This window comes from Caloenas nicobarica, chromosome 15 (assembly GCF_036013445.1).
Source record: "Caloenas nicobarica isolate bCalNic1 chromosome 15, bCalNic1.hap1, whole genome shotgun sequence".
NCBI lineage: Eukaryota > Metazoa > Chordata > Aves > Columbiformes > Columbidae > Caloenas > Caloenas nicobarica.
The window spans coordinates 6,003,789-6,025,166 of NC_088259.1; the positions used below are offsets into that span (position 1 = coordinate 6,003,789).

General features: G+C 46.2%; 2 protein-coding genes across 3 annotated transcripts in view; both read left to right on the forward strand.

Moving 5' to 3' along the window:
- The window catches only part of PPP1R16B (protein phosphatase 1 regulatory subunit 16B), a 64,066-nt gene extending 51,164 nt beyond the window's left edge, over nucleotides 1-12,902 (forward strand). For both annotated transcript variants that reach the window (XM_065645783.1, XM_065645784.1), the window contains exons 5-11: nucleotides 697-800; nucleotides 1,117-1,241; nucleotides 3,575-3,700; nucleotides 4,057-4,132; nucleotides 5,185-5,314; nucleotides 6,048-6,216; nucleotides 6,805-12,902. In XM_065645783.1, the coding sequence (XP_065501855.1) occupies nucleotides 697-800; nucleotides 1,117-1,241; nucleotides 3,575-3,700; nucleotides 4,057-4,132; nucleotides 5,185-5,314; nucleotides 6,048-6,216; nucleotides 6,805-7,326 (1,252 nt within the window). In that variant the 3' untranslated portion in view covers nucleotides 7,327-12,902. The remainder of the gene's footprint in view (nucleotides 1-696; nucleotides 801-1,116; nucleotides 1,242-3,574; nucleotides 3,701-4,056; nucleotides 4,133-5,184; nucleotides 5,315-6,047; nucleotides 6,217-6,804) is intronic.
- A 731-nt stretch (nucleotides 12,903-13,633) lies between these two features.
- Nucleotides 13,634-19,388, forward strand: LOC135994912 (protein FAM83D-like). Its single transcript, XM_065645845.1, has 4 exons — nucleotides 13,634-14,101; nucleotides 16,874-17,041; nucleotides 17,944-18,068; nucleotides 18,434-19,388. Exons 1-4 carry the CDS (start codon nucleotides 13,649-13,651, stop codon nucleotides 19,386-19,388), a joined length of 1,701 nt encoding a protein of 566 aa, XP_065501917.1. The 5' UTR covers nucleotides 13,634-13,648.
- The last annotated feature ends 1,990 nt before the right edge of the window (nucleotides 19,389-21,378 follow it).

Here is a 21,378-nt window from a genome sequence, read left to right on the forward strand (position 1 = left end):
CAAGGCTGGTAACTGTCAAGGTAGATCAGAATTCAGCTGAAACTATTTGACAGCTGGCTAAAACGCCACAGTTCAGAAGGGGCTGGAGATTTCCTACTATATGGGAATATGGGCACAGTGATCAATTTAACTGGCAATTTTACTTCCCAGTAGTGACCTCCTGGAGTCACTAAAGCACTTAGAGGAGTGCTTTTGGACACTCAAAGAAAAATCCACCAGTTGACAGGACACTTTTTTAATACTGTTTTTTGTCAACATGCCCTTGGCTAGATAGAGGGCTCCCTCCACTGTTCAGCCTGTATCTTTCCCAAGTTTTCTGGTCCTTGTGAGCTTTTCGTTGAAGGACTGCCAGATGCCCATATAACAAGCACCTGGTAGTTGCTTGGCATTGTTACCAGAAATTAAGCAAACAAATCACTTTGATCATTGAGAAGCTGCGGGTCTGTCCAGTGCCAGGCTCAGGAGAGGACAGGAGGTGTCACGTCCTGCCTCTCATCCACTTCTGGAATTTATCCTCCCCATTCATAGCTCCATGGTTTTGCTTCAAATCTTTCTCATCTCACACAAATCTTGGTGATGTTTGGGAAACTATTAAACCCCAGTAAGTTTTTGCTAAGCATTTATCCCAGTGTTTGGCACCATCTGCTCTGGGATGTCTGAGGTCCTTTCTCGTGTAACTCTGCTTTCTCCTTGCAGCGGTGCAGACTTGTTGGCAGTAAATGCAGATGGCAACATGCCGTATGACCTCTGTGAAGATGAGCCAACTCTGGATGTCATTGAGACTTGCATGGCTTATCAAGGTAAGGAGACTGAGTTCATGGAAAATACAAAAATGGGTCGATGTAGTACTAAAAATTACCTTGTTTCTCAGCTCTTGATTTGCCTCTGGAGAAAAGCAGAGAGCTGCTGCCTGGCATAATTTCTTGGAATGCAACTCTGTCTGGTTTCTCTGATTCCTGAATAATGGTGAGGGTGAAGGACAGCTGTCAATCCCCTTAGCTACCTAGCGTCTGAAAAGGATGTGAGGTCATTTCAGCCACAAATCATAAGTCTAATTTTAATCAACCAGTGGAGGCAATGACCCTTTCGAACTCTTCTAACTCTGAATTTAAACAGGAATTACACAGGAAAGGATCAATGAGATGCGGGCTGCTCCGGAGCAGGTCATGATCTGTGACATTCATGACATACTTGCAACTGGACAAGACCTGAACCGGACTGATGCCCAAGGTGCTACGCTGGTGAGTGAAACTGCTGCAGCTCCACTCCTGTCTTCCTTCAGCCCGCAGGTTACAAAACCTGCCCCATGGCAGGAATTATACAAAATCAACACTGAGAGGAGTGAGGAAGCTATTTTGATCTTTTTCCCTGTTTTAGTTTATTGTCACGTAGGAACAGGCTCTGTCCATGAGTACGGCTGATATAACTTAGTGTCTAACCCTGTGCTTTTGGAAGCAAATCCCTCGTTCTTGTGGGTTCTGCTGGTTGTCCAGCAGCTCAGGTCCTGCAGCAAGGCTGCCGAGCTCCTGGGTCCTGTCTGCCAGTGGCTCGTATCAAAAAAAGGTGCAAGAAATCCTGTGATGAAGACATGCAGGACATGCAACTTGTGCTGAGCTCTGAGGAAATGGGACTGGAAGATCTCCCAGTCATGGTTTGCTTCTCACTGCTCCCATAGTCTGATGTGACTCACACAGAGGAGACTTGAGAGCCCTCTGGTTTTCATGGGAGCAGGATCTGGAGTTGGGCACTCTGGAGACTTTCTGCCTCCTTTCTGCTTGCAAAGCATCTGGCTCACACAGAGTCCCCGGAGTGCTGTGGTTATTCACATAGGGTGGCATTTGCCCTGGGCAGAGGGGAGCACCCAGGACAAACACAGAGCACAGAGCAGCTGGCGTCTCATCTGACCGGACAGAGACCGAGAAGGCTGAACAATCCTCATCCTTTTCCCTTGTTTTTCGCCTGGAAGTGCGTGTCTTAAACCCATGCTTACAGCAGTCCCAGCTTAGGGAAGGTTCAGTAATGCTGTCACAGGTATTGGGACTTTCATACAACCTTGGTCATTTGATGCTTGGGTCCAGACATAACTGATACCCAAAAAGGCCAAGGGGAGACCTTATCATGCTCTGCAACTGCCTGGAAGGAGGTTGTAGCATGGAGGGTGTTGGTCTCTTCTCCCAGGTAGCAAGTGATAGGACGAGAGGAAACAGCCTCATTGGATATTAGGAAAAAATTCTTCTTGGAAAGGGCTGTCGGGCATTGGAACAGGCTGCCCAGGGCAGTGGTGGGGTCACCATCCCTGGAGGGGTTTAAAAGACACACAGATTAAGTTCTTAGGGACATGGTTTAGTGCTAGATTTAGGTTAATGGTTGGACTCGATGATCTTAAGACTTGTCTCTTCCAACCAAAATGATTCTACGATTTGTTTGATGGCCAGACCATGACAGCGCAGTCCGATTTCTTAATCTAAATTGTCACCTATAGCATATACCAGAAGCATAAGGGGAGGACAGGCTCCCTCAAAGATAAACTCGGATGACTGAAGCTTTTATTGCAGCTTGTTTTTTTAGCATGTTTTTCCCTTCAACAAGGTTTATATACATAAATTTAAGCAGACCTCTTGACTTCAGTTTTTATATCACCCCCCTAGTGATTCCTTGTTAATTCATGTGGCCTCTAGAGGGTATGACCCAGTGCCATAATATTTATGTAGAAAGTAATTGAATTGCCAGAAAGCATCAGAATTTATTTCCAGATCAGGGTTTAACTTTGTGTGGTGGAATCCACTTGGAAATTTTTCGAAAAGAAGCTTTAATTCTTCTCTTCAGCACGATTGAAACAGAATGAGCTCTGAGTGGAGTTCATACCCGCAGAGTAGTGCAGAGGTCGATGTTTTGCTCAAAGACGCAACAGCAGACCACAGTTATGAAAATCTTCAGAGACATGAAGTGTCGTGGGGGACTAAAGGAAACTGTTATTGATGTCTCCAAAGTGCTGGTTGTAGTTGGAAGCCACTAGCTGAAAAATCAGATTCCCTTAACTAAAAGTAGCTGAGGATTAATATGTTTTTGATATTCAAATGGTGAAAACAACTATAACATGAGTGCATTTGCATGAAGGGAATCCTGATTAAAGCAGGCTGAAAATTTCACCCAAAAAATCACATCCACAGCACTTAAATAGGGAAGAGGAGACATTCTTCTGGCTTGAGGAACAGAGTTCACAGTAGATGGTGTTCTCCATTGCAGGCTTGCATTTGCTGTTTCTTTACAGATGGGGAAGGACTTAAGAGCCCTTGATTTAAAATGTGGAAAAATTATTCTTCTAACCCATATCTGTAAGTTATTTTAACAACTGATAAGGTGTGTCTTCTACAAACAGCATTATATGCAGGTAATAATGAGTTTTAGTAACAGGAACAACCTGCTTTTGACCTGATGGCATCTGCCAAATGTGGAATGTGCTGCCTGTCCAGATCTAGACTCAGACGTTATCCAAGAAATTCCACTGAAACTTGGTGTATAAAACCATTCGTGGTCCTTGCAGGTGGTTGATGCTCTGTTCCTTGTCTCCTAGCTGCATATAGCTGCAGCCAATGGCTATCTGCATGCAGCTGAAGTCCTTCTTGACCAGGGGGCAAGCCTGGATGTTAAGGACTGGGATGGCTGGGAACCGCTTCATGCTGCTGCTTTCTGGGGACAGGTAAGGATGTTGTTGCAAATGGCATGTCTGAGGGTCATGTTTCTTTCTGCCTGGACAAATTGTGGAGTACTCTGCAAATGGAAGAAATCTGTACTAGGGCTGGACTCAGTGGACAGTGTCAGCTGAGGTCTGTGGGGCTCTGAAAAGAACCCGTTGCTGAGAAAGTTTGGGGAGAGTATGTCTGAGCAGCTGGATGATAGGAGCAATGTTTAACATCACACACATACCAGAATAATTTGAGGCGAGTTGAGCATGCATGCCATTGCTTCTTATCTTATTCCAACTTTTCAGCTTTGAGGAGGAAAGTGATGACCTAAAATACCTTGATCAACCTGGCTTTCTTTCCCTTTCTCTAGATGCAGATGGCTGAGTTGCTTGTGTCCCATGGAGCTAGTTTGAGTGCCAGGACATCTTTGGATGAGATGCCAATAGGTGAGTTTACTAAGCTTAAAAAATAGAGATCGCTAAGAAAAACTTTTCCCCCTAAGTGTGCTGGAGCCTTCATATGGTGCTTTCAGAAGCATTAACATTATTTTTCAGGTGTCTTCAGAATCCAAGTTAGTTACTTTAACTGGGACTGAAGTTTTAAAGTGCCTACTTTATTACTTGTGAAATCACTTCTTCTGGCTCATAAAAACAAGGGAGAAGGAGTTTCTCAAGCATCAAGTCTTTCTCCTGTGTGTTTCCACTCACCTCTGCACCTGTGCTTGGGAGTCTCCCTGCCCTTATATTGTAGTATTGGACCTGAGCAGCTGTTGAGTGTAGCCCTAGGCCAGTTGTCTAACTTTGCTTTGATGCAGTGAAGCGTGGTGAATTAGAACAGACTGGAGAGGAAAGAGAAAGCACACAAGTCTCGGAACAGATTGGAAGTAAAACTTCCAAAGTGCTAGCATCTGACCATGTGTACTATAACCTTGTGCCACATTTTCTTTTGGCAAAAGGTTTTCTGAGCCTGAGTTGAAAAATGTGTGCATCCTTGTTTTTGAAGGTTGAAAGTTCTTGCCTTCTACCCTGATCTGCTTTGCTTTTGTCTTTTTTTTTTTTTTTTTTGTCTTTTTCATGTTGGAGGCTTAAGTAAAAATGCTGTATTCAGGGGAGCTGCAGTCTGGTAATTACAGAAATGTCTTTTTCCCCCATCTTGAAGCATTGATACAGCAGTCAGTGTATCTCTCACCCTTCCATGGGTAAAGGCACAACATGCTGCAGAGATGGGACAAAATCTGGCTGAACAGCTGGATCACCGCAAAGCTGTCACAATCAGCAGCTCTTTTTTTCTGGTGCTTTTTAGGTATCCAAACCATTTTGCCTCCCCTAATTTGTTTAAATATTAATGTGCTAAGCATATTCTGCTTAAATTTCCCTTCTTGTCCTCCTGGCATTTGTAGCTGTAAATAGAAGGAAGGTGCAGTTATTAATAGTAACATGATGTTAGTGGCACCACCTTTGAACTGTCCAATTAATGGCTTGGTTTATGTATGCCGTAGATCTGTGTGAAGAGGAGGAATTCAAAGTCTTACTTCTGGAGTTGAAACACAAACACGATGTGATCATGAAGTCTCAGATGAGGCATAAATCCTCCCTGAGTCGAAGGACCTCCAGCACTGGCAGCCGAGGGTAAGCGCGTTGTTCCCTGCGGACCACCCAGCTGTGGTCCTTGGCCACCCAGCTGTGGTTGCAGAGCACCTTACATGCAGAGAACAACCCGTCTGTCCTTTCCGAACCAACTCTGAAAGGCAGAAGCTGATTTTCAGCTGCTGAAGGCAGAGCTGCTCTGAAGAGTGGTTCTTTCACTAGCAAGAGGTGGTGTTTCTTGGGGGGAAATGGGGTCTGCACTGTTGTGGTTACTGCTCTGAACAGAGAACCAAGTGGTGAGAATTTACCCTGTTGAGCCACTGATACTGGTGTCTGAGAATCAGTGCTTCACATAGATTAAATTGAGCTCCTCAGTAATACTTCTCATGGCCAAGATCCTGCGTTGAGACAGTTTGCGCAGGTCTTTATGTTTACCAGACACCAAATCGGTCCAGCAGACCACAGAACTCCCTGAAGACCCCATGGACCCTTGCCCTCTACATTTACTCCCCTGGTTGCAGAGTAGATCCATTAGGTGAGCTGCGTGAGATCTAACACAGATTTGCAGTACTAAGTTAAAACTCCGTAAAATTCCTCCCACCTTTAATATCCACACCAGTGCCTTTGCTTTGTGTGGGTGCCAGGAACCTAAATTCACGTTCCATTCCAGTGGGAGAGGCTGTGAGGTGGGAGGACAAGGTGAGAAGAGCTACAGGGTAAGAGGAATTGTCATGTCCTGCTCACAGCTTTGATGTCCCTTGTCCCTGTCCCACAGGAAGGTGGTGAGGAGGGCCAGCCTTACGGACCGAACAAATCTCTACAGGAAGGAGTGCGAGAAAGAGGCCATCGTCTGGCAGCAACTGGGGGCAGCAGAAGAAGGAAGAAACTCAGGTCTCATTGGAGAAATTGGAGAGACTCGGTCTGACCAGGAGAATACAGACCCTGTAAGGAATCTCTTCTGTATTATGGGAGTCACCGAGGAGGGCTGGTAGTGCAGATTCAGTAGCAATGGGTGCCCTGGGGTGGAAGGTGGCTGAAAAATTACTAAACCTCGTCCATCAGATGTAAGCAAAAGATCAAATCCTCATTTGGTATAAACTGGAATACCCCACTCAGGTGGACAGACTGTTTTGGATTTACGGCTGCATAGTTTTGAGATATAGCCCTAGCAGAAAAACTAGTACGTGCATTTTCTCTTTACAGCTAACAAGTTGGTAATCACAAAAGAATTGTAATCTTGTTTTGCAGTTATTTGTTTTTAATTCAGTTACTGTCATGTTATATTAAGATGCCTATCTGGGGTTTTTTGTGAGTCTTTCTGAGTTAATGTTCCATGCTCCTGGTTGGGAACCAGCTCCTGGCTGGGGCTCACAGCATTACAGGGTGCTGTTAGTGGGTGAATACAGTGTTTGTGCTACAATACTTGTCTGGTGGAAGGGCCGAGTGTGAGCAGGCTTAGGAAGTACTCACAGGATGAACTGTGTTATGAGGGATAGGGGAAGATGCTCTTCTTTCATGTCTTCTCGTTACAGAATTCAGTGCTGGAGAACTCTTCCCTCCTTCCGGAGTTAGCGAACAAAAGCACCCAGTGTGACTCCGAGATCCCCCTCCAGAATGGACTCATGGCATCCGCCAGCCCTTACCAGTACACCTTCTCCAACGGGGACATTTGGAGTATGCACGCTGACCCTGACGGCAACCCCGGCCACGTGCTGCCCTACGGCAACCCCGGGCTCCCCGACACGCAGCAGTTCTGGGGCGCCTACAAGGAGCACAACCACCAAACCCTCTCCGAACTGAAGCGGCAGCGGGCGGCAGCCAAACTCCTCAATCACCCTTTCCTCAGCACCCACTTCGGCAGCGGTGTGGCAGGAGTTGCCGAGAATGGGGGTGAGGCCAAGTCACACCTAATCGGATCCAGGACTTCTCCCTACAGCTCCAATGGGACCTCAGTGTATTACACGGTGGCCAGTGGTGATCCACCCCTCTTGAAATTCAAAGCTCCCATGGAGGACATGGAAGAGAAGGTGCATGGGTGCTGCAGAATTTCCTAGTCTCCTCTGTTTCTCACCCCAGAGGAAATAAGAGGTGGGTGGGCTGGTTGGATCCATCACAGCGGCCAGGTTGTTTGCGTTCCAAGGGGAGAATTTGGTTATGGACACCTTGACTGCGGCAGCCACGTTCATCTTGAATTGTACTTAACCCTGCCAATTACTTCCATTGCAGTTAAATGAGTCATGCAGGTGGAGCAAGGCCCTCAGGAGAGGAAGGGATGTGCATCAGTACGATGTAAAAAGAGTCGTCTTAGTCTTGCTCCTTGGCAAAGGGAGGTATGGTGTGCTGCCTCCCCATCCTTGGGAAGTCAAGAGATGCTTTGGAATGAAGAAAGGATCTGAATTAAAATCTTTGCATCTGAGCCTCTTTCTGAAAGTCACCAAGCTTCTGGAAGGTGACAGTTCAGACCTGAATTTTCACTCTTGGGTGATGCATAATATCGCGGAAGGGAGATCAACCCCCACGTGGGGTTTGCAAGAGTGGACAGAGCTGGTTTCCATACAGCCGAATGCAGCACTTACAGGGCCTGAGCAACAAGCAAGCTTAAACACTGCGCTTGCTTTAGGACGTTTGCAAGGTGTGATCTCCTTGCAGTGACAGCTCACCATCAAAAACTGCACTGGTGGGTCCTGTTCTGCTCTTGTAAACTCGTTACTACAGATTGCCATCAGGTTTGAAGTAGAACTTTTCCTGGAACGGGCTTCACTCCATAGGCTTTGAAACTGATGTTGCAATAAGGGGCCCTGGCAATAGAATTTTACTGCAATAAAATACTGACAAAGGTCTATATTGGGATAAGTAATTTAAAAAACTTATTTGTACTATTTAGACTCTTAATTTGTTAAAACTGAAAAGACTTTTGCTGATCTCACTTTCCTATTGATTCTGTTTGTTTACTCTGTACGCTCAACACAGATTCTAGGGGCAGTATGCTTTTGCATTCCGTTTTTTTCTGGATTTCCAGAACCACAGGGCTCGGGAGGGATGAGGAGGAAAGGCTTGCCGAAAATAATCCAGAAATGCCATGAAAGCTTTTCTGATCTCCCTAGGTGTTACGACACTTGTGTTAACCTGCAGTCTTTGGCTGATAAATAACTGTTAAATCATCACTTCGGTAGTTGAAAGTTGCAGCAGGGCAGGAGATTGGCTTTGTGTGTTTTCCAGCTCTCATGCTGAAGTTGTCAGCCATGGTTAGCAGCTGTCAGAAGACTTAAATGCCTCTATGTGTAAGGGAGTCCCCTAGTACCATGCGGTACTTAGCAAAGCCTCTCTGCTGGGTGTTAGTGTAGTTTGTGTCAGCTCTGACAATACCTGAGAAACACCAGCTTGGTGTAACCCAGCGGTTTGGCATTGGCTCCTCAGCAAATTAAGGCTTTGCGTACCCGGGGGAGGTGAAAGGAGAGAGCCGCAGGGATACAGCTCTGAGGAACTGGCCACAGTTGAGTTAACAAGTCGTATCTAGAGAATAACTGTAAATCTTCAACCCTCTTTCTACATAGAGGGGCTATTGCACACGTAACTGTTTGCCTGCATGAATGCGTGTCTTCTCAGGTGGTTTAAATTCCAAACTCTGAGAACATCAGCCTGTTGGGGTCTCTGTAACCCACCGTGGATTAAATCCAGCTCACGTAGTTGTGCTTTTCCAAGCAACAGCAAATGCAGCTTCCGCCAGTCTTCCTTTTAGCTGGCAGCTGTCAGACATCAACATTGCACTTCACTTCTCCTGTGGGAATCCTCCCAGCCTTTCGTTTTTTGTAGGCTATAAAAAGTTGACGTAGGCTGCTGGTGAGTGTTAAGTGCTACCCTCTGCTCCCCATCAAATCCAGCCCAATGCTGGAGCTGGATGTTTTATGGGACGGGGCTCTGGGCTCCTCATTCTCGGCTCCTCGGGGCCGCAGAGGTGGCTGCGTGGCACCACCACAGCCACGCCAGAAACACTGTTGGACCTGTGAGGCCGTTACCAGGCTGACAATTTACTCTTTTGAACTCTTAAGATACAATTCTCTTCCCTGACCAGTTCTAGGAACAGATTAGAAAATGGTAGCAGTTGATCTGACTTTTTCAAAACCTCGGTTCAGTTAAAGGCAGGGGGTTTCTTTGTATGTTTTGAAACACTTGGAGAAATTGGGCTTCCTCCGTTATTGAAAAACATACGCTAAATATAAGACTAGAAAATACTATTGTGCTTGATTGAACCTCGGGGGATTTTTAAAAGTAATTCTGTAGTAGGAATAAGATGATTTGGCAACTGGACAGACTTTACTGCATCTGTGTGTGATTAACAGCAAGACTTCTGTTTGCCTCGAGAAAATTATTCTGGGATAACACTGAGTGCAGCCTGGATATTACTGAACGGGGGAGATGATCTCTCAGGTTGTCTCTGTTCCTGTGGTTGTGGGGTTTGTCTCTCCACATCCATCCTATTGAGAATTCTGGACTCAGTGTAACAAATTTTGGTGCTGCTATCCATTAGGTTGTAAGTGGTGCAAAGTTTGAGCCATTCCCTGCTCGGGGAAGGAGGAGGTGGGCCCTTTTCCTTCTCAGAGCAATTTTTTTGCTGTTGAGTATATTGAATCCTACTGAACTGCAAGCAAATGAAAACAACATCATTGAATGTGATAGTGGTAAGGAGCTTGAGGCTTGTTTTCACTGAGAGTTGTTAATATGTTAAAACTGTAGGACGCCCATCCATTTTAGACAAACAGCTTTTAGTCTGTTGGTATTTCACTGTTTATATGTAGAGTTCCAGGAACTCATCACTCTAGCTGTGATCTTGAGCAAAGCAACAATTGATTTACTATCAGGCAAAAAATATTACAGGTTCTAGATTATAAAACATCCCCCTAATTAGACTTTGCATTGTAATTGTAAAATTGGCTGTAATACAGCTCTTCTGGCTTTATGACTGTAAGCTAACATGCTTACTGAAGTCTAGTGGCATCTGATCAAATGTAATAAATTCTTATTCAGACGAGAGAGTCAGTAATGATAAATCTTCCAGGATATGTTTCACAGCCATGCCAAGTATTTATCTACCACTGGCTTTGGGTTGAAGTTGCATCAGAGTGGGACTTGCGAAGGTGGCTGAGGAGTGACCTGGAATGGATTCATCCTTATGTGTTGGTGACATCTGGGATATAATGGTCGCTGCCTGTGGGGCACTGGAAATACGCTCAGGGAAGAAGCCAGCAGTTCACGCTGCACGCAGAGTTGTTTGCTCTAGGTCTGGGATGAGCAATTCCGTAAAGTGGATATTTAACCTGCCTCTGGTAAAGTATTTTGTAGAGACAAACAGGCTTTTGGGAGAATAACAAATACATAGATACTCCTACATGTGCATTGTAGGAGCCTGCCTCTAAGAATAGGGCTTGTTATTATAAAAGTTAGCAGTGTTACAACAATAGTAGGGGGTTTATATCTGTGTGTTTGAAAGGCCATCCCAGTGGAAAGCTCTGAGGTACATAGCAGAAGGCACTTGGCTGTTTCATTGTATCTTAATATTGCTAAAAAGCTGTAGAAACTAAAGTCATATTGTGACTGGCACATCAAGCACCTGGCTTATTAGAGGAAGATTTGGAGGGGTTTATGCTATGCTCAGTGTTTTTAGGCTCAGTAAATAGCTACGTACAGGTTGAAGGTCAGATTGGAGTCCCGCTTCTGTTAGCAGCAAGCCAGAGGTTGTAGTTGTTCATACAGACTAGGCAAAGATTTGAGAATGTGGATGTATTGATGGGTCTTTTGTAGGCAGAGCTGCATGAGAACAACCCTTCTGCTTGCAAAAAAAAAAAATCTTCCTGTATGCTGAAGGCAGCCACTGGCTGGTTGATGAGAGCAGCTTTACTTTCCATGTTGAAGGACCTTTTTTTTAGACGGAAAAAAGGTGTCTCTGCTTTAGTGAACTCAAGCAAGAAAGTCCCAGCACTGAAATGTTAGATAAGGGCTCAAGTACCACTGCTGGGATCTGTCTGACGTCAGACGTGGATCTGTGTTTCATGTCCCAAGTGATGCGATTTTTGCCCATTTAGTCTCACTTCTGTGGTGCTCCAGGATCTGAAAATCCTCCCAGTTTGGGGAAGAACTGACTCCAGCTGATGTGGTTCTGTACCATCTTGCAGGTGTGGTTGAAGGACCACATGGATGAGGGACTCCTGGTAGGGAAAAAGAGCATGTCAAGGCAACAGCAATAACGAATCAGTGCAATACTCTGTGGAGGCTGTAAATTTGCTAGTTCATTGAGCGGGGGCTTATTTCATGGGGTTGAAAGCACTTAGAAGCTCCCAAATGGCATTACAACTTCTGTGTAGTGTCCTTTTGCTTTATTCTTGGAGCTCTGTTTACTCAGATCTTCTCTGCTGAAACTAAATCAGCAATAGCGCGAAACAGGAATAACCCAGAAAGCAATAGCGCTGGTCTGCAGGGAGCCACAGCTGAGCTGTTGTCTGTCTGCTAGAAGGTGTTCTCCCTGCGTCTGGATATTTCTGTGCCTTATCGTACTTGCTAAAGGTAACTCGTCCCTGGAAGGAAGGTTTGCGGTGACTACACGGTGCTGTTCTTTAACTTGGAGACTATTTTGCAAGGGGATCGCAGATCAAAGCATACCAGATTTTTTTGCTCTTTCAACTTCTCTCACGATCACCAGTTCTCTCTTCCTAAATACACAGAAAGGAAACGCACAGTGTCTTCATTCTAAGCTAACAAATCATGTTAACTTACTTTGTTAAAGCAGTTCTCTACAGGCAGAGCCCAGAACATGCTTGTAGCAGCAAGGTCTAGCCTCTCACTACAGAACACAGCTAGTATTTACATTTTTATTTTGTTTTGCCTGTGGCTGTACAACAGAATTTGTTGTTCCTGGCTGTTCTTCAGCTTTACTCTGTTGCTTTCACAATGCCCAAACTGGTGATGGACTTCTCGGTGCCCCCATGACTTGAGCACTGCTGGGTTCTTCAGGCAACATCTGCTGTGGCACAATTACCACCCAGAATATTTTACTATTTTGCAACTGCAGAAGCTGTAGAAGAGGAGACACTGCTCAAGATCCCTGTTCCCAAACCTACACCAATGCAATTATTAATATCTCCACCTGCAGCTGGAGGGGAGATGCGGGTTTTTAATTAGTGCAGATGCAGCCTTAGTATTGCCATCTTTACATATTCAGCCTCTAGACTGCAGTGTAAAATGGGCTGTAGGAGCATCGGTAACCCCGGTACAGCTCGGTGTGACGGCTGCGTGTACAGGATATTAACAAAAGATGGCAAGCCTTCTGCAATAATTCGTAATTCCATCGATCAGTAGTAAATGATGTACAAATAAAACTTGATGAAACGTATTTTATGTGGAAAAAAAAATGTAAGAACTGTATATTATATTAGCAGCTTTGTGTATAAAATGGCATTTTGGCAATCAGAGTCTAATATATTTAATTTTTTTAAAGGATATTTGATATTGTATGGAATTGACTTTATTGCTACTGTAAGTATGAAAAGATAGTTTCTTAACATGTTGAAGCAATGCATAAAATCTTAAGTTGTATGTAAAACTCATGCCAAAAGGGTATGTCTGACAGTATTAGCACCTGACTCAATGTCTTTAATAGATTGAATTTTTTAATTTAAAAATTATATTAAATTTCTTTTAATAATACCAAAAATGCCACTGAGTTTGATTTAACTGGTTTACATTTTGGGACTGCCTAAATGTCTGTCTCTGCTTCCCCTGTAACCCTAAGTACAGCTGGGAATTGTCCGAAAGAGTAAAGCTCGGGAGGGGGTAGGTGTAGCTTTTTATTTTTCAGCAGGTAGCAATAATTCCTGATGGGGGCGAGCCTTTCCTGGATTTTTGTCACGTCCGAGGAGTTAGGCCCAGCCTTTGTGAATGTATTTCGTTGAGAAGGTCCTTCTCAGAGGGGCTGATTTGGATGAAGGCAAAAGCTCTGGCAGGACATGGCGGTGACAGAACCGTGAGGGCTGAAACCTCGGGCGGGGCTGGCCCTGCGGCAGGTGTGCCAGACCTCGGAGCCCCATGGAAAGGCGTCAGCGCGGGGGCCACGCAGGGGAGGCCTCCAGGGGAGGGGAACTGATGGGCCTGCGCGGTCCCCCGGCCCCACACCAGGCCGAGCCCCGCCTCTTCCCCAGGCCCCGCCCCGCCTGCAGCGGGCACGGCCTGGAGGCTCCTGGCGGGCGGCGGGGCCTCCTCGGCCGCAGCCAACCGCGGCGCGGGGCGGGGCGCGGCTGCCCCAGTGGCGGCGGCGGCGCGGGGCTGTTTGGATTCAAAGCCGCTATAAAGGCGCTGCCGAGCGCGGCCGCTCCGCTCCGCCGTGCCATGGCCAACCCCTCGCAGTGCCTGGAGGAGGGCGCCGGGCGCTGGCCGCCGCGCCCGCCCGGGCCCTACAGCGAGGCGCAGCGGCTGGCGCTGGAGGAGCTGGTGGCGGGCGGCCCCGAGGCGCTGCGGGCCTTCCTGCGGCGGGAGCAGCTGCCGCCGTTCCTCTCGGAGCCCGAGGTGCAGGCCATCGCGCGGGGCGCCCTGCCGCCCGCCGCGGGCCCGGAGCCGGCGGGCGAGCCCTCGCTCGGCGCCTCCCTGGACGCCTCGTCGCTCACCTATTTCCCCGAGCGCTCGGACCTGGAGCCGCCGGCGCTGGAGCTGGGCTGGCCGGGCTTCGCCAGCGGCGCGTTCCGCGGGCTGACGCGGGTGGAGGCGCATTTCCAGCCGGGCTGCGGGGAGAGCCCGTACGGCTGCAAGGAGGCGGTGCGGCGGCAGATCCGCTCCGCCCGGCAGGTGAGTGCGGCGGGAGGGGGCCGGGAGGGCGGGCTCTGCCCGTAGCGCCGCCCGAAAGCGCCCGGCTCGGGGCCCTTCTCCAGCGGGTCAGCGAACCGGAGCAAAAAATCGGAAAAGTAATCAACGAGCATCTCCTTCAAGTGACACTGAGCAGGGCCAAGTGGCTGTAAACCCCCTGTCGAGCAAAGAAAGCCAGGTTAGGAGGACAAGGGCGTAAATGCACAGCGGCTGGTGCTCGTGGGACAGTGTCCGTGCCGCAGCCGGGGGAGCTCACCCCACCGGTAACGTTGCTCCGGAGGTGCTGGGTCAGTAGCTCGCTGTCCCCAGAGACACACGCACAGCCCCTGCTGCTGCTTGTGGCCAAACCACCCGCCGGTTTCGCGCTGCTCTTGCTCTATTCAAAGCAGATTTCCTGCTCCGGATTTCTTACTGACATGCTCTGCAAGCCAGATTCGCTTGCAGAAACCTCCTGCTGGCCCTTAGGGGACTTTCTTTGTGTCGTATGCTTTCTTATAAAAGAATGATATCTCTCTGTGATTGTATCTCTTTTTTTCTCCTCTTTCTCCATATTAATCACCCCTAGATAAGGTGCAGATCTGCTCTCAGCAGGACTCCCCTCCTACAGTAGTGGATGCTTTTGATCTGCTGCAGCATATGGTTTAAAAATCACATGGAGTAGTAACTTCTAACTGTTCTCTGTAACTCCTTATGTTACCTGAGTTTATAGCCTCCAACTGTAATCCCCAGGAGGGAACCACCCTTCTCGTTAGCAGCCACTCAATTGGCTTAGCTAAAATTTAAATGTGTAGCTTCCTCTTGGGGTGGCCAGGTGAAGCAACCCCTTGCTCTCTGCCTAACATGTTCGCACATGGCACGCCCTGAATCAGCAGCTGAGCTTTGTCCCTGCTCTCTTTTGAGCGCAGAAGCTTGGGGGTGTGTGCGGATGACATGAACGATGGGCTTCTTGCCAGAACCTGTCACAGAGGAAGCTCTGTTCTCAAAGGATCCTTATCAGGTAGATGAGACCAGTCTGGTGACTCAAGTAAACTCTTGAGAACATCTGTTTCTCCAAAAAGCTGTGCTTGTGCGTAATGTTCTTGCTTGTAGCATCCTGCCAAATGCCGTCCCTTGCACTGAACCAACAGCCTGGCAAGCTGCTCCTGCCACCGCCATGTACGTGCCTGATCTGGAGAGCGTTTTCGTGGACATGGAGTGGAGAGAAATTTTGACGCTCCCACCATAATTTACTGACTATCAGATGCTGGGTGATGCTGCTTAGTCATGTCTGAGATTTTTGGGTTAATGTGAGGAACAGGAAAAACTCAGATGCTGTAGATCTGCTGCTCAGCTTGCTCAAATGCTGTTAGCTTAAGTGACTAACGGGGACACTTGCTGTCTTGCTTCCACCATCCCGAATGGATGAGGGTAGAGAGAAGTGTTTTCTGTCTCTCCTCTGAACATAACTGTGCTTTTGCTCATTTTGAGTAAAAATTTATTTATTGTTCAGCTGTGAATTCCGGGATTAGAAGTCAAATGTGCTGCTAATTGAGTAGACATTTGAAGGCACCAGTGTTTCCAAGGGGCTTAGTGTAAATTGTTCTGTTTTCAGGGTTATTTTCTTACTCATCAGGTCTTGTCAAAAGCATCTTCTTTATCTCCCTTTGACACTGAGGGAAGTGATCGGGTGGAGAAAAGCACAGGAGACACACAAGAAGCACAAGCATAAACTAACTTTATCTAGAAATACCCAAAAGCCTGTGTGCGTTATACCTGAGAACTCATCCCTATGGAACCAGTTCCTTAAGGAGCGGGGCACAGGTGGGAACACAGAGCTCAGCCTGTTCTTGTGGGAAATGTGTGCTCCAGGCACAGGCGATGCCACACGCACAGCAGCTGTGTTGCACGCACTTATGCCTTGGGCATGCTGCAGCAACATATGGATGCCGTATGTGTCTGGTAAGGGCAGGTACCTGCGGCGGTTGTGTAATCTGATGCTGGTCTAAGAGAGAAGAGAAGTCATGAAGCCAAATCCTTTATTCCTTTGTGTCCCACATGGATGTGTGGTCCTGGTTTTGAAAGGTGAGAGTTCATAGCACTGCAATGGTGTGTGATGTGGCCCAGAATTAGCTGGAGGGATCATTCATAAATGTAAGGCTGTTGTGCCCATTCAGAGAAAATCTTCCCATCTTAGGATTTGCCTTCTGTAAAGAACTGTTGAGTGAGTGGAAGGATTTCTTGTGAAGGTATGGGCTGGAAAGTCAGAACACATCTAGTAAGAGTGTGGAGATAGTGAAAAACATTGTCACAGAACTAGTGTGTCTCTTGGTAACTTTTATAGGGACAGCATTGCCTTTCAATCACAGAAATCAGGATTTGTTAGACATTAAGCTGTGACAGTGAGGAGGCCATTTGAGCTGATTCTTCTGCAGGCAGTGCTGGTCTGGCGCACTGGGAGCACAGGAGTGGAGATGGCTTCCCTGGACTCCCAGTTCTGTTGTGATAGCTTCCCTGTTACCAAAAGGCCAGATTATGGGTGATTACGTAGGAAAGCAGGCTGTGAAAGTGTACAAAAAGCAGCGGCAGAGGTGAGGGGCACGGTGAATTTACAGAAACATTGTGGGAATATAGAAATATTTTATAGCTTAGCAGGACAAAGAAATGTGCATCTGGCCTTGATGATAAGAGCAGGAGAAAAAGGCTGGGGAAGGCGGTGATCTGGCCTTGTGTAAAATAAGCCTCTTGAACAAGTGTCACTTTTTTTTTTTTTTGCAGGTGATTGCCCTTGTAATGGATTCCTTCACAGATATTGATATCTTTGGTGACCTTCAGGAAGCCTATACCACCCGCAAAGTCCCTGTCTATATCCTTCTTGACCAGGACTTTGTACCCCATTTCTTGGAAATGTGCAAGAATTTGGGAGTTTGCCCTGAGCAGGAAAGTGTAAGTACTAACCATTGGCTTGGTGTGGGCTTTGTTTTTATTTTGGTGGTACAGTCTATGGTTATGGATGTCAAATACATCCTTCTATAAAACATCAAGCTCTCTTGAAAGTCTAAAGCGTTCTGTCTGTTAAACAACTGACATAAAAGGATATTTTCTGAAGTATTTCACAGCTCATGAAGATCAAGGCCTGATATCGCGTGGTTTCAGTACGGTCTCTAATCCAGTATGTGAAACTGCCCACAAACTCAGCTGAGAACATGTAGAAAAGGCACATCTACTCCTGCCCTACACTACGCACATGCAGGAGCTACAGACACGCTGTGCAGCTCCCAGGTGTGCTGGGAGGAGTGCGCACTGTGATCCCTGTCCTGAAGCAGCAATTTTCAAGCATTTAATTTTGCAAGAACTAAGTAGCTTTATTCTTTGGCTCAAGGAACTGCTTGCTAAGCAAAACAGAATCATGGGAAGCTTGAGGGTGGTATAGCTTTAGTAACATCTCTTTTCACTAAGGCGTAGTTGCTTTCTTTTAAAAGGGTTTGGATAACGAGACCCAGGTGGTTTGCTCAGTTCCTCTGAATATAAGTTGATATGACTGTGTTACGTTGGGGTTTGGACAGGCTTATGTTCACCAGAGAGAGTTTCTCTGGATGGGGAAACACTCCTAGCTTTGTGGGCAGTAATTAATTAGAACTGGCTGTTCCCTCCAGAGATTCCTCCTAATCTAACAGAACTTTGGCACTGTGTAACTAATAACACTCACAGGCTGACAAGGTAGGGAAGTTCATTTCATTTCTGTCTTCCATAGTGTATGTAGCAGCTTTTAGGTAGAATGGCTAATCAAAACTTTTTGGAAGTTAACTTAAATCTGATGGTATTTTTTCTCCTCTTTTCTGAAACAGCTGATGAGAGTTCGAACCCTCACAGGGAACACATACTACCTGAGGTCAGGTGCCAAAATTGTTGGGAAGGTCCACGAGAAGTTCATGTTAATCGATGGCATTAGAGTGACAACAGGCTCCTACAGGCAAGTATTGGGGTCTGCTCATGCCCGATGAAGCTATAGAAAGGGGGAGTTTCTGCAAGAAGGATGTAATAACTTTGCCGTTTGCCTGGTATTAATTAATTGCCAATGAAAGTGAACTAGCTGAGTCTAAGTGGGACTAACACAAAACTGAAAATAGCTTGGGAAAACTGGTTTACACAACTTGGTGCTAGCAAAGCACTTGGCCATGGCTAAATAGAGTTCTTCCTGAAGAGGTGAGGATGAATAGTCTATCGGCTTTATACCTTCCTTACGCGCAGCACTTCTAAGCTGAGTCTCGCTGTCTGTAACTGTATGTGTTGAAATCCACTGGAGATTAACTGTGAGTCTTGGTTTGTTTTCAATAGTTTCACGTGGTCTGATGGGAAGCTGAACAGCAGTAACTTGCTGCTGCTCTCAGGTCAAGTGGTTGAACACTTTGACCTCCAGTTCAGGATTCTTTACGCTCAGTCGATGCCCATCAGCCCGAAGTGTCTGTCCATCTGCAGGGACAACGGGATATTTGATCACCTGGTGAACAGAACAGAGTCCCCTGAAGAATATTCTGTGGAAGGCAACTTGAGAGCAGAATTTGCCGGATTGTCTAGTACTCCAAAGAAACTGATGAAAGAACGAGATCAGGCTGAAGATACTCCTGGAAACAAACCTTGTGACCTGGGGCATTCTTGCCTCTGTGAAGAGCAGTGGTTCAGCGATCAAGTGGCCACCGTGGAACGGAAAAGCGCATCGACTCAAACTGGCCCATGGGAAGAGAAGCCTGTAGTGACCGCGTGCAACGCTGCCACGCAGACCGGTGCTGCGACGGCAGAAACAGGCACTCAGACCTCTGTCGCTGCTCGAGTGACGGGCACTCAGACTTCAGTTCTGCTGAAGACTGCAGTGACGCAGACAAAGGAAGGTGAGTATGCAGAAACACCTCTGCTTGCCAGAAAGTTGTCAAAAGAAGGATCTTACAGCCTTACCAGACAGATATCAAGTTCCAGTCTGCGATCATTGTCCTCGTCATCCTCCCAGTGCTCTCTTGGAAGCTCTACCGGCTCGCTGTCTTCTCTCCGGTCCTTTGAATATTCTGGCAGTCACAGGGCAGAATATTTCCAAAAACTGCATAAAGAGAGGCAGTTCCACTACTCCACTATCAGGTCAAAGCTTAGCCACATGGTGGGTATCCTGTCCCGGAGGGGACGTGCCCCTGAGAACTACATGACCCAGTACACTGGAAGATGTGATCTAAAACAGAGACGGGACATCAGTGCCAGCCTGCGCAGCCTCCGGGACGTTTCACTCTTTTCTCTGAATAAATGATCGCTGCACTGAGCACAGCACACAAAGGCTCCAGTCTTGAGTTGTTGTCACTTTATACCTGCTGATTCTTCTACTTCCTTCCAGCACTTTTACTTTTTTAATACATGTGAATGTCACTCTCCAGCACTTTCTTTTATACTATGCAAAGAGGGGTTTATTTATACTGTAGCTACTTGCACGTTCCTCTTACACATATCAATGGTGAAGGTTCATTTTGATTATGGGTGTTTAGCCTGAAAATAAACTTATTACTGCTTTCTAGGATTGCTAATGCTTTGGCTTTAATTTACATAAACTTGGAAAAATCTGAGTCAGACCGGTCAAGCCATCAGAGTGGCTTTGGAGATTTAGCTTACATCAAAGTATACTTTTTTCTTTTTAATATTGGCTTTTATTTCTACTTTATCTTTGGCATGAGGGGAAACAACTTCTATAAAGAGCCGTAATGCTAAGTTTATTCTGACTTCAGTGATATGTATATTACTCTTCCACTCAAGTTGTGAAGGGTCTGTTGGAGCAGTTGCAGGTTCTTATCCTGAACTGTATTCTGTTCCTGTTGTTTAAGCCTTCTGAAATGGACTGAGCTAACTAGCTCTTCAGTTTGATCATCTTCTCATACATAGATATATAAGAAAAATGTGCATGTATATATACACAGAAGAGCATCTTTTCAAAACCCAGACCGGGAAGTAGCAACTTGGCACTGTAAGACAGGACTGTACCCAGCATGCATACTACTAATGTAAATGTTTCTAGTATTTGGAACTAAAACCTAGATATATTGGACCTGTGACAATATTAATGGGAATGTATTGCTGAGGTGTGTTTTTTTGCTCTTGTGAGCAGGAGATGAGGTGATATCGGGAGCTCACTCTCCTGCTGCAGCACACCTGTTACACTTCTCTTTTGGGGTGACTCCTCAGAACTTTGCCCCTTGTGCAATTTGTTAAGCAGAATTAAGACGCTTAGTCTTAGCGCTGTAAAATGAGCTTCCAGTTCTGGCTTGGTCTAGAAATGTCTGAATCGTCTTCTGTTAAGAGACCTGTGAACAGTTTCATTCTTTGGAGTGAGAGGTGAGACAATCACCGAGGACGCACAACAAAGCCCCGTTCAAAAGTAAACTGATAAATGCACTACAAAATCTTATGGGTTCTGTTTGCTAATATTATTGTACAAGTGTAAGAGTGAAAAATAAGCAAACACACATTTTTCTCTTTAAACTGTCCTCTGAAATGTTCTGTTTCCTGCTCTGTTCTTTATCCGCTATTAACTTGGTTTGAGGAGCTGAAGTGCCACTCTAGTTTTTGAAAATACTCTTTCAATATTAAATAGATCTTGGGTTAATTTGCTTTGCAGAGACAATATCTGAATATTTGCAAGCAGTACGGGGCGGGGCGGTGTGCATGTGCTTGTTGAATCACTTATTTGAGGGGTGTGTGGATTTTTTTTCTCCAAGCTCTGACCTGCACTGTTATTCTTTAGACCTGTATTCCAGTATTTTTGTGACCAACCAGACTCTAAACTCTGCCAAGTCAAATTAGAGTCTGGGTAATATATTTTCTTCTTATTTATGGGTGTGTCCAGCAGATGGCACATTTCGGCTGTTTTGAATATTCCCATAAACAGCAATGAATGGTAGAATGAACAGAAAAATATCAAACTCAACAAGGCTGCAACTGAAGTGTAGAAACCAACATTTTGTTCTACTAACTTGGGCATTTCTGTCTCTGAAATCTATACGGACAAAGAGGCTTAAACTACTTCTATTGCTTGGATTTCAAAGCAGCCACTCCCTCCCTGGAGCTGCAAGGCAGATGTACAAAGAGGTGCAGGTGAGGAAAAAAAGCTCTGTCTGCACTTGTTTGAACAGATAAGATAGTTTTTTGTGTGGTCCCTGGAGCTGGAACACTGGGAGCAAAGAAGGAGCCAAGATACACCTTCAAAGCCAATCTTGAATTGTATTTTTAAGAGCTCATGTTCAGCAGTGCTC